Genomic DNA, 12,000 nt, shown 5'->3' with positions numbered 1-12,000 from the left:
CTGGGGGAACAGAAGCAGGACGCCTGCGGGTGCCTCAGGTCAGGACCCAGAGCAGCAGGCCCCGGATGAGGTGCTGTCCTCCCCGGGTCCTCCCTGCGGCCAAGCTTGCGGGACGCTGGTGCTAAACCAGCCAAACGCCGGGGCTCCGCCAGGAGGAGGGGCCCTGCAGGCATCGCCTCTGCCCCCTAGCCACGCCCCCGAGCTGCCTGGAGTCCCCGTGTGCGGGCGTGGCTGTGGGGCCTCGCGGTGGACGCTGGGAGGACGGGAGACAGCGGCCCAGGGAGCACGCCCATTCCTCAGCCTCCGTGCATTTCCAAGCTGGTGCTTGAGACCACAGGTGGCCAACCAGCCATGGGTCCGGCCCTCCCTCCAGCTGTGGTCTCACGTTCTGGGTTCAGCAAACTAAGCAGATGAGAGGCAGAGCACAGCCCAGGACACAGGCCACGCCCAGATGACGTGGTCCTTCCCGTGATGGGGACCAGGGAGGATGGCCCGGAGGTGGGATGCAGGTGACGCTCCCAGGGAAGACGAGGGCCGCCAAGGACGGCCACCTGGGTGTCGGGGAAGCTGACGTACCCGCCGTGAGAAGTGATGCCACGGGGGGTTACTGGCAGCCAGCTCACCTCCTGACACTTGGGTAATTCCTTTCGGTGTCTTAGAAATGGGAGGACTCTCGAGCCAGGCCCCTCCCTGACTCAGGACTCAGCCTGCGGGTCCCCGTGCAGCCAGGGCGCCTGCTCAGGACTGGTGGGGTAGCTAAGGCGTTGCCCCTCATTGGCAGGAGGAGGCCTCCCATGACACAGCCCGTGGGCCACCACTCCTCGGAGACAGACGTGGCGCTGCCTCCTCTGGGAATTCCAAGGCCCCCGGAGCCCTGGGCGCACAGCCGCCAGCTTCACATTCACGGCGAGCGGAAGGAGCCAGGCGCGGAGAGGACGGACTTGCACCTCCACGGGGAGGTAGAGCGGCCCCTGATTCCCCGCCCAGCGGGCCTGCTCCGGGCAGGACGAGGCTGCAGGCTTTCTCAGCTCGCCACACCTGCTGCGCCCCGGGGCCCAGAGACCCCACACCCGCTTCCAGCCCCACGAGCTGTCGGGCCTCGGGAGGCCACCGTGGACCTCGCTGGCCGGGCTTGTGCCACAGCCCCGGGCGGCCAGCCGGGCCGAGTCTGCGGGTTCCTCTGAGTCATAAGGGGCTGCGGAGACGGGCAGCACGCTCCCCTCAGCCCCTCCTCAAGTCTGGCCGCCGCCTCTGTCACTGAGCTGGTGGATACATACACCTGTCCTAAGCAGCCACTGGCCCTGGAAAGTTCTCATGCCCCGTCAACATCACCCCTCGAGCGCTGGGACCCCAAGCAGCAGATGAAGATGTGTGACCTCACAGCAAACGGCCGGGGTCTCAGCACCCCACCTGCCCACGCACACAGACGCAGCCCCTCCGGTACCTTGACCCCGCGAACTTCCCAGAACCGCTCAGGGGCTGCCGTCATTGACACAGACCAGAGAACGTGCCAAGGCCACCGCCCCGCCCCCGCCAAAACAGAGGCCGACTGGCTCTCTGGGCCAGAGGTGCTCACCTCTGCCCCCCGAGGACACAGGGCAACATCTGGGGACGTCCTGGTCACCACAGTGGCAGCTGGTCGGGCGGGACACTGCTCTATGAACAGGTTTCACCCCCACGTGCCCCCTTCCACAGCAGCCCCAAGGCCACCAGAGTGGTACTAGGGTGAGGCCTGTGCACCTGCCGCTTTCGTGAGCGCCGGCAAGCCCTCGGCTCTACTCAGCGACGCTGCCCTGTCGCAGGGGCCCGGCAGCTGGCACAGGGCCAGGAGACTGCAGGCAACTCGTGTGGGACCTGGTCAGGGGCCAGAAAACCTCAAGGCCCCGGAAGACGTGGCGGGCTGGGTCACCAGGGCCACACGGAGCAAGGATGCCCCAGATGCCCCCGGGGATGCCGCACGTCCTGCGCGGGGCCTGGGGTCACCCGCCACATCCCTTGGTCATCCCACCCCCTTTGCTGGTCCACACCAGCTGCATCACCCCATTGTCTAAGTCGGGAGGGGGAGCCACAGACCCCCCCCTTTTCCTTCAACCCAAGCCCCCCACCCCCCTGTCCCACCCGAGCCGCACTCCCTGGATGACAGCTGCCTGGGACGTGAGCACCGTCCGGCCCGGGGACGCTCGGCCTACCTGGAGGGGCAGCGGGTACGACGAGCAGGTGGGGACAGCCGGGGGCACCGGGCCGAAGCCCGTGGAGGCCAGGATCTGCTGGGCGGGGTTGTAGAGGGCCTGAGGCGCTGTGGATGGGCCGTAGGCCAGCTGGGACAGCGGGACCTGCCGCAAAGGATGGAGACGTGTCAGCCGAGCCCTGCTCTGGGGAGCCCCGTCTGGCAGCCGCTCAGGAAGGCGGAGTCCCCAAGGGAGAGTTTCTGAGTCCTCTCGCCAGCCTCTCTCCGACCAGAACTAAAACCCAAAAGCTGGGCCTCTTCTTGCTTTTCCTTTTCCTGTTTGTCCCGGGATCCGCCGAGAGGCCCAGCTAGGCCCAGGCTCTCTTGGGTTTTTTTTGGAAAAGTGAGGAAACCCCACCTGTCTGCTCCAGGAGCGTGTGTCACGGGCATCCCCGAGGGGCGCTGATTCCAAAGCTGCCCCCGGCTCTAGTCAGCAGGGCCCTCTCCCCACAGGGGCTCTGGGTGGCACAGGCCGGGGTAGGGCTCTGGGTGGCACAGGCCGGGGTAGGGCTCTGGGTGGCACAGGCAGGGGTAGGGCTCTGGGTGGCACAGGCAGGGGTAGGGCTCTGGCCGCAGGGATTTCTGGAGCAGCACAGCCAAGACCAGAGCTTCCCAAACTCCTCCAACTCCGGCTTCCTTAGCTCACGGGAGGCTCTGATTCCCCAAAGGAAAACAGAACGTGGGCCCTGATTCTTGACCTCTCACCCGCCCCCAGAGAGGACGGGCCGTAGGACGTACCCCTCTCCAGAGGCAGGCCAGCCGCTCCCGATGGGGGGCTCGGGGGTTCCCAGACCAGAGGTGCAACCTTCCCTAAGAGCCCAGAACCTGGATCCCGCCTGACACCCACGGGGCAGGCCCTGCAGAGCCGGGAGGGGCTGCGACAGCACGGGCAGCAGCACAGACAGAGCATCTGAAAACTCATCAGAAGCCCTGGAGGTGCCAGAGCAGGGTCCTGAGGAGGGGGGGGCAGAGAGCCCCCCAGAGCTGCCTCGCCGCCCCTGCCCTCGGGACACAGGCAGCCCAGGAAGGAGGAGGCCCGTCGCGCTTCCTTCATGCCGCAGGCTCAGTGCTCCGTCCGCTCCTACCAGGAGCTCTGGTCTGCGCGGCGAGTCAGTTAAACTCCGAGGAGTGAACAGGCAGCTTGAAAGCAGGGAGAGAGGACGGAAAACTCAGGACGGGGCCCAAGCGCAGCCACCTCGATGCCTTGATGACTTATTCACGAGCAAGCATAGCTGAGGGCCGACTCTGTGCGCCCCGACGTGGCCCGGTACCACCAGAGCTGGGCCCTGGGGCTGCGGAGAGCGTTTCGGGCCTGAGGCCTGGCTAAGGGATCCAGGCCGAGGGGGCTGGTGAGGGTCGTGGTCGAGGGTCCAGAGGGCGTCATGGGCTGGAGAGGAGCTGCCTGGCTGGCTCAGCATTTCGGGGCCTGGGGAGGATGGGGTGGAGGTGTAGGGGTCTCCCAGAGGCAGCCTCACTCTGGGAACTACAGCCACTCTGCGGGGGACGCTAGGCGCCTGCACTGCCTGGTCTTGCCCTGACCCCTCGTGCACCCTCTCACCTCCGAGCCTCCCATGACGGCAAGGAGACCCCAGCTGGGCCAGGAGGACTGTCCACCTGCAGCTCTCATACCTGAGGCCAGCGCAGACCCTTCCTCAGCCAGGCTGGGCTGTAAGCGTGGCCACGTTGCCGGGGCAACCCCACCTCGGGAGACCCTCTGCAGACCCGAGAGTCCACGCTCTGCCCGCCCGCCCACCCACACCCTGCAGGACGGAGCCCTGAGCGCCCAGAGCTTCGGGTGGCTCGTGACGTGTCTTCGCTCCTTAAGATAATTCTGAAATCATAAGATCCATTAACTTTCGAGAGCATCTACTCGCAGGTGTAAAATTTTAAGGAATCACCTTGCTTGCTTCTTACAACACCCCTGAGCTCTGGGTGTGAGAGAGGAAACTGTCCAGAGCGGGGCTGACACGTAACTGTGTCCCGCGTGACAAGCGGCCTTTCTGGGGCGTTGCTACGTTCCCGAGAGAAGCTCCAGCAGTTTTGTTATAAACTCATGAGCACAGGGCCCTCTTCTGGAAAAGCCACCGGGCTGACGGCCATCCCTGGGGACAGCCAGCAGCCTCCACCCGGGCTCCCAGGGGCAGGACCCGAGCAAGACACTCTGTGTAGCCATCGAGTCTAACCTCGCTCTCCTTGCGGATCTGCGGAGAGAGAAAACTCCGACCTGGCCACAGCAGGAAAAGCCCCACCGAGGGACCCCCAGACCGCACTGTGGGCCCTGCAGACCCCGGGCGTCCCGGGGGCAGGCGTCCCGAGGGACCCCCCGGACCGCACTGTGGGCCCTGCGGACCCCAGGCGTGCCGGGGGCAGGCGGCCCGAGGGACCCCCCGGACCACGCTGTGGGCCCTGCGGACCCCAGGCGTGCCGGGGGCAGGCGGCCCGAGGGACCCCCCGGACCGCACTGTGGGCCCTGCGGACCCCAGGCGTCCCGGGGGCAGGCGGCCCGAGGGACCCCCCGGACCGCACTGTGGGCCCTGCGGACCCCAGGCGTCCCGGGGGCAGGCGGCCCGAGGGACCCCCCGGACCGCACTGTGGGCCCTGCGGACCCCAGGCGTCCCGGGGGCAGGCGGCCCGAGGGACCCCCCGGACCGCACTGTGGGCCCTGCGGACCCCAGGCGTCCCGGGGGCAGGCGGCCCGAGGGACCCCCCGGACCGCACTGTGGGCCCTGCGGACCCCAGGCGTCCCGGGGGCAGGCGGCCCGAGGGACCCCCCGGACCGCACTGTGGGCCCTGCGGACCCCAGGCGTCCCGGGGGCAGGCGGCCCGAGGGACCCCCCGGACCGCACTGTGGGCCCTGCGGACCCCAGGCGTCCCGGGGGCAGGCGGCCCTCGTCCTTGAAGGACAGGATGTTGTTGTGCGCGCACGGAAAGACACCTTGCGACCGAGCGGGAGCTGGGCCCGGCGTCTGCACCACGCAGAGTGGGAGTGGGGCGGGGGTCGCCAGGGTCTCCCGTGGTGTCTCGGGCTTTGTCTGGGGTCAGGAAACCTCCCAGAAACATGTCACTGATCTCGGGAGGCTCCAGGTGAGGCTGAGAAATGCGGCCAAGGGCTACAGTCTCTGGGGCAGAGGTAACAAGCCTCCCCTCGGCAGTGTGGGCTGTGGATGGGGTCTGGCCCGCAGGGGGTGTTTGCACGTGCATTTGCACTTCCTCCTCGTTAAAGCCGGGCGATGGGCGGGTGGCTGCTGGTCTGTGGGAGGCTGTGAGCTCTTCCTGGCGCTTGTGGCCTCCCGTGCGGCACCTCCACGGATGAAGTGTCAGGTCGCGGGAGGTACCATCTGGGCCCCGCGCGAGAACACGGCTTGGAACAGCCAGTCCCCTGGAGAGGACGCTGCCCGTGGAGAGACTTGCAGGGTGGCCTCAGGCACGGGCCCTGCAGTGCGGTCCCTGCCCAGGGCTGCCCAGATGCTGCAGCACGTTCTCAGGGGCTCACTTTGGAGTCACCTGACTACGGGAAGCACGGGCCTGAGCCCCAGATCTACCGGATCGGAGGCGCTGGGGTTCCGTGCTCAGCGGGCCACCAAGGGATGGACGCGGCCGTCAGGCGCCAGGCTCGGTGCCCCTCTCTGCCGCTGAACTCGCGCTCCCTGGACTGGCTCAGGTGGCGCGAGCCTCGGGGAGGAGGGACTGAAGTGTCCCCAGGCTGCGGTCAGCACGGCTGCCGGCTCCACAAGCCCACGTCCCCATCGCTGAGTCTGCCCAGTGCGCGGCGGGCACTACTCACCATGTCCTTGAAGGCCCCCAGGACGGCCGCGGTGACGACGCCCAGGAACAGGCCTAGGACGTTCAGCGCCGCCGAGGCCCAGAGCAGCCGATAGAGGTGGAGCACGTCCTGGCAGCCGCGGACGCCCACGAACTCATAGTAGGTGGGCGGGTGCTCGGTGCTGTGCGGGGAGGGGCTCAGCGTCACCCACGGCTGCAGGGGGGCCCCCTCGCCGCCTGAGCCCGCGGGGCAGACGCTCCGCGTACTGATGGGCCGGGGGCTCTGCTGGGAGGGCCCAGGCCCTCAGGTGGTGGAGGGAGGCCCTGGGGGCAGGGCTGTCCCAGGGAGCCCAGAATCCACCTGGGAGGGGGCCCAGGTCTCTGAGCAGGACAGCCTGCCCCAAGCAGGGGCCCCGGCAGGCAGAGCCCCGGCCCGGTCACCCTCGGAGCCAGCAGGGCTTAGCGGCTGCTGGCCGCCCTGGCAGGGAGCACAGAGGGGTGAGCCTCGGAGGGGGTTCGTCTTGGCCCGTGGCCTGGGCCCCGTGGTCGTGGTCTGTGCAGGCTCTGGACCACAGCCTCGGGTTGGAAATGGGGTGAATTCCTGCTCTGGGGGAAGGGTGTTGCAGCCTACGCCCCTGGGGTTTTCAACAGTTCAGGGAGGGTCTCCAAGAAGCAACACTCAACTCCCTGTTGGCTTTAATGTAGGTATTCAAGCTATTAACACAAAATTTAAAAGACGATGCGGGGAGGGTTCTGCTTCCCACGGAGCTGGGACCTTGCACTGGTCCAGACGACAGGTGAGAAGCTGGACAGACTGAATAGAGCAGCGCTTCTGGGCCCCACGGGACGGGGGAGGACACAGGGCAAACCGCCGCCCCCATCCCCAGACCGGAGAGACCAGCAGGCAGAGACCGGGGCCCGGCCTTCCTGTGCCGGTCACAGCCCACAGCAGGACAGGGATCCCCGGGAGGCCTCCCCCGCCCCCACCTGCCGGCGGCCCTGAGCCTCGGTCCTCTCATCTGTGGAACGGAGCCCAGGCCCGGCCTCACGGGGTGCGCGAGGGCTGAAGGAGATGCGGGTGCAGCGTGCGAGGCCGGGGGTGCAGAGCGGGCGGGTAAGTCCGCGGACGTGGGGTTCGCGGCTGCCGGGCTCCCGCCGCTCACCTGCGGCAGTCGTAGAGGTCGCAGCAGTAGCAGGTGTTGCTCTTCACCTTCAGCTGGCATCTGCCGTTCAGGGAGTGGCAGGTCACCTGTGAGCAGAGAGTCCGGTCGGGTGCCCCTGTCCTCAGGCCGCAGCGGGCAGGGGCCTCCCTGGGCGTAAGGGCCCACCCCTCTGCCCCATGAGCCAGGCAGCTGCCTCCCCTGAGCCCACGCTTCTTGACCTGCCCCTTCCTCCACCCAGTCCAGGTGCAGCAGGGCTGGGGGGCCACAGGGACCCCCTGCAGGGAGAGGTAGAGGACCAGGCCAAGGCTTGCTGGACGAGGTGAGGGGCGGGGGGTCCCCAGGAGCCTGCAGGTGGGGACCCCTCAGGTGGGAGCCCCTTCCTGACCTCCCAGAGGACAGCTCCCGGTCGCCCAGTCTGACCAAGCCAGCCCTTCCCCAGGTCACACGGAGGCTTCCCCTCCTTCCCCCGGCACTTTGTAACCACCCCCGTGTGGAAGGTAAGTGGGGCAGAGACCACCCAGCTGCAGAGAGAGGACGGGGACCCTGGGGAGAAGGACTTGGAGGGAGGGCCGTGCATGAGTGAGGACAGACATTCGAGCAGGCTTGGGGTCGCCTGAGAGGCCAAGCACCCGGGGCAGGTCAGAGGGCAGGTCGGGGGCAGGGCCTGACCCCAGAGGTCCTTGGCCCCGGCCCCTATAGCAGCACCTCAAGCCACCCTTGGGCATGTAGCCTTTCTTTCAGGGTTCTGTGGTTAACTCCCGAAAGCCACCCACATCAGGAGTGGGAGGGCTTGAGCAGGGGTCCTAGAAAGATTAATCTGGAAAAACAGTCCCGACGGGGCGGAGACCAGAGACAGGCTGCTGGGAGCCATGGAAGTGAGCCCGTGTGACTCAGGCCTGCAAGGGGGCTGGGCAGACGGCCCGACCGGTGAGAACCGGGGCTTAGCGAGGGGAGCCGGGGAGCAGTCAGGGCACCGCCGGGCTCTGAGCCTGGCAGCCAGCACACGGGAAGGTCGGAGCCACAGGACGGCGAGCTGGAGGTCGCGAGACCTAACCCTGATCCTGACCCGAGGTGCCCCCTGCTGGGAGGCGTCCCTCCCTCCTGCGAGGTGTCACCTCTGTGACCCCAGTACCGCTCAGAACACACTGCGGTGAGCAGGAAGGAAGGACAGAGCAGCACGAGGGCGTGGGGGGCCCGGTGACCCCCGCTGAAGAGGACGAGTCCCCAGGGCCCCCTCCAGCGGCACAGGCCGGGCCTTTGGAGAAGACGTGTGCCGCCCCCTGTTGAGGGGCAGTAGCAGAGGCCCCTTCTCCCCGCCGCCATCCACGCGGCCTCAGCCACGGCGTCTGCTGCCCGCCCTGCGCGCCTCCTTCCTGACATTTGTGCACAGTGTCAGAGGCCATGTTTAGTTAAACCGATATATCTACACAGAGCTGAGTGAGACGGCAGGACAGAGGGAGCCACGCAGCCACCTGGGACGGCCCAAGAGGAGACGCCGGCCACCCTTAGAAACACCCATCAGACATCCTCGGCCCAGGGACAGCCGGCGAGTTTGGGGCCAGTGCAAACGTAGCATCCTAGATTCTAGTGCACTAATTACGTCAACAAAAAGCTCATCGTGAACGCCACACAGACGGGGCCGGTGGCCTCGGGGCTGCACCACAGGCGGTCCGCAGCGGTGACTCCGGAGCGAAGCACCTCACCGGGCGCGGTGAGCGCGACGTGAGGGCGTGCTGGGGACAGAACGTCAGATCTGGGCCAGGTTAACGAGCGGGACCAGCGCGGCACTCACCTCCGTCTGGTAGACGTCGTGCAGGTAGCCGACCCCACTGGAGTAGAACTGGCACCTTCCTGCGGTGAGGGGCCTGGGCTCCTAGAGACCAAGAACCACAGATGGAATGGGACGGCTTTACCCCCATATCAGGAGGGACCGGAGGTGATTTCAGACCTGTCGCCGCAGGCTCTGAGCCCAAAGGAGAGGGGCCAAGGCCAACGGACCCCTCCCAGGAGTACAAGGAAAGGAAGTACCAGGGCTCATCCCAGAGCAGCTGGGCTCCTGCAGCCAGGAAGCAGGCACCCCAACCCTGCCGGCCAGGGGACACAGCTCCCCACATCGGTCAACACAGGGCAGCTGAGGGAGGTGGTCGTGCTCCCGTACAAGTCTCAACAAGGAGACCCCCTGGCTCCTGCCTCTTTCCCTCAAAGCACAGCAATTTTTCCACGAGGGAGGGAGCAAGGTGGGTTTCAGCCTAATCCACTCATCCATCCAACCAGCCAACCATCCACCCGATCACTTACTCATCTGTGTATCCATCCTTCTATCCATCCACCCACGTCCATCCACCCATCCCTCCATCCATCCTTCCATCCTTCTATCCGTCCACCCACATCCATCCACCCATCCCTCCATCCATCCTTCCATCCATCCACCCACGTCCATCCACCCATCCCTCCATCCATCCTTCCATCCTTCTATCCATCCACCCACGTCCATCCACCCCTCCCTCCATCCATCCTTCCATCCTTCTATCCATCCACCCACGTCCATCCACCCATTCCTCCATCCATCCATCCTTCCATCCTTCTATCCATCCACCCACGTCCATCCACCCATCCCTCCATCCATCCTTCCATCCTTCTATCCATCACCCACATCCATCCACCCATCCCTCCATCCATCCTTCTATCCAGCCACCCACGTCCATCCACCCGTCCCTCCATGCACCCATCCACTCACCAGCCAGCGGAGCGTACATTCACCTATGTGCCCATCCAACCATCTATCCGTGAGTCTGTCCCCGACATTCATAGGGCAGATGGTGCCAAACCATAAGGGCACCCGGGAGGGCCTCCTGGCTCTGGAGCTGGGAAGGGGGCGCCTGCAGGCTGTGAGTCCTCGCCTGCAGGGGTGCCACTCCAGGTGTCCTGTGCAGCCCTGAAACAAGGCAGGGCCGGTCTCGCTCCTACAGAGGGCCGGGGAGGCTCTTCCACCCGAGAAGCCAGTGCGTTTGAAGGGAGGGCTCAGGGTGCTGAGGCCCGAGAAAGCCGCCCGCAAGGCCGAGACCCCACCTCTGTTGCCCCCAGGAAGGTGGGGCTCCCTGAGGCTGCCTCCCAGATGCGGGCCCTCATCCCCCTCTGCTCGGTTGGTTACAGGCAGAAAGGAGGGCCTGGTCCAGACAGAGGCTGAGCCCAGAGTCTGGAATTGCCCAGAGTCTGGAATCGACCAGAAGGGCAACACGCCGGCGGGCACAGGCTCACAGGCCCCTAAGGGTCGGGGTCGTCGTGGATGTTCATGAAGTCTTCCCGGACCCCGTGGGTGCCAGCCTGCCGGACCCCATCACACCCGACATGTCCACAGTGGGCTGGATGCCAGCTCGCCTGCCCTGGGGGTGAGGACGACGTGGGGGTCGTCCTTCACACATTTTTCTACCCAAGCTGTTGGCGTCTTAAAGCTGTAATCTCGGGAAGTGCCGATAGCCAGTTACAAGCTGCAGAAAAGGGCTTTTTTCTTTTTTTTTTTTTTTTTTTTGCGGTACGCGGGCCTCTCACCGCTGTGGCCTCTCCCGTTGCGGAGCACAGGCTCCGGACGCGCAGGCTCAGCGGCCGTGGCTCACGGGCCCAGCCGCTCCGCGGCATGTGGGATCCTCCCGGACCACGGCACGAACCCGTGTCCCCTGCATCGGCAGGCGGACTCTCAACCACTGCGCCACCAGGGAAGCCCAGAAAAGGGCATTTTTAATTGATTCTCCATAGTTCAACCACAGCCATCTCCCTGCAGCTTCAGGCTATGTGTTTTCAACCTGGAAACTCAGCCCCTCTGTTCACGTCCAAGTCCCTGACTGGCAGGCCAGCTTTGGCGGGACGGCTGATCCTGGGCACACTGGCCACATGCAGCTAGAGGAAGCTGAAAACCCATCTAAGGAAAAAGAAAGAAAAGCGCAGGGACGTGGGGACTGAGCTCCACACCCTACACCCCGGACAGGGGGTGCTCGTCACGCCTGAGGCTCGAGGGAGGCTGCGGCAATCAACCGTACCTGCCTCTTCAGTTGTGAAACCTGACTGGGAGGGTGAAACTGCGCCTTCCTCGGCCCTTCGCCTCTCCTGGAGAGGAACCGGTAAGGATTCCCAGGGCCAGCACTTTGTGAGCCTTTTATTTGGAAATAATTTCAAACTGACCGCATAGTCCCAAGAAGAGCGACTGTAAAGCTGCGCCTAACGTTACCACCAGGGCCGGCACTTTTTATAACCTAAGAAACTTCACAAGCATAAAACCACTCAGAGCTCAGTGTTAACCGACGTGAACAAGCGCACGTAAAGCCCTGAGCTCGTGTCGCAGTCCCACCTGACACAGGACCGCAGAGAAATGCCGGTGGGTCCTTCCCGGCCCGGACGGGGCGCCAGGTCAGGGTTGGTGGACAGAGCAGCAGCGCCCGGCCCTTCCTTCTGAGCAGGTCCCGGCCACCGCCCCACGGTTCCAGAGCACGAGTGTCTGACGTGGCGTGTCCTCCCCCGGCTTCCCCACCATTAGGATGACAGAGGCAGAGGCACCTCATGGGCACAGCGTCCAGTGAGGAGGTCCCAACACACGTATTTGAGCAAAAAGCCTGGGAAGTCGTGGGGCACTGGCTCCGGGACATCTTTCATCTTACTGATTAAAGAGGGGCCTGAGGAGTGTCGCTGGGAAGTTGAGGACTTTGGTTCTAATGATGTGATGGCTGGGGTAGGGGGTGCGTGTTGGGTCAGTTTTGGAGGAAACGAGGGGAGGGACAGGAGGAAAGACTGCGATTGGCCGACACAATCTGTATTCGTCAGACTGTGAAGGTCACCGAGCTGCGTCCTGCAAGAGGA

At 65.4% G+C, this 12,000-nt stretch overlaps 1 protein-coding gene across 1 annotated transcript in view; it reads right to left on the bottom strand.

Annotated features, from left to right (window-relative positions):
• TMEM255B (transmembrane protein 255B) overlaps positions 1-12,000 on the bottom strand; it is a 33,447-nt gene that overhangs the window by 3,654 nt on the left and 17,793 nt on the right. The window contains exons 5-8 of the mRNA XM_059995520.1: positions 8,945-9,025; positions 7,153-7,238; positions 6,012-6,171; positions 2,190-2,333 (exon numbers count right to left, since the gene is read on the bottom strand). Of these exons, the coding sequence (XP_059851503.1) occupies positions 2,190-2,333; positions 6,012-6,171; positions 7,153-7,238; positions 8,945-9,025 (471 nt within the window). The remainder of the gene's footprint in view (positions 1-2,189; positions 2,334-6,011; positions 6,172-7,152; positions 7,239-8,944; positions 9,026-12,000) is intronic.

Source organism: Delphinus delphis, chromosome 18 (assembly GCF_949987515.2).
Source record: "Delphinus delphis chromosome 18, mDelDel1.2, whole genome shotgun sequence".
In the NCBI taxonomy this organism is placed as follows: Eukaryota; Metazoa; Chordata; class Mammalia; order Artiodactyla; family Delphinidae; genus Delphinus; species Delphinus delphis.
This window is presented reverse-complemented; position numbering and strand designations above follow the sequence as displayed.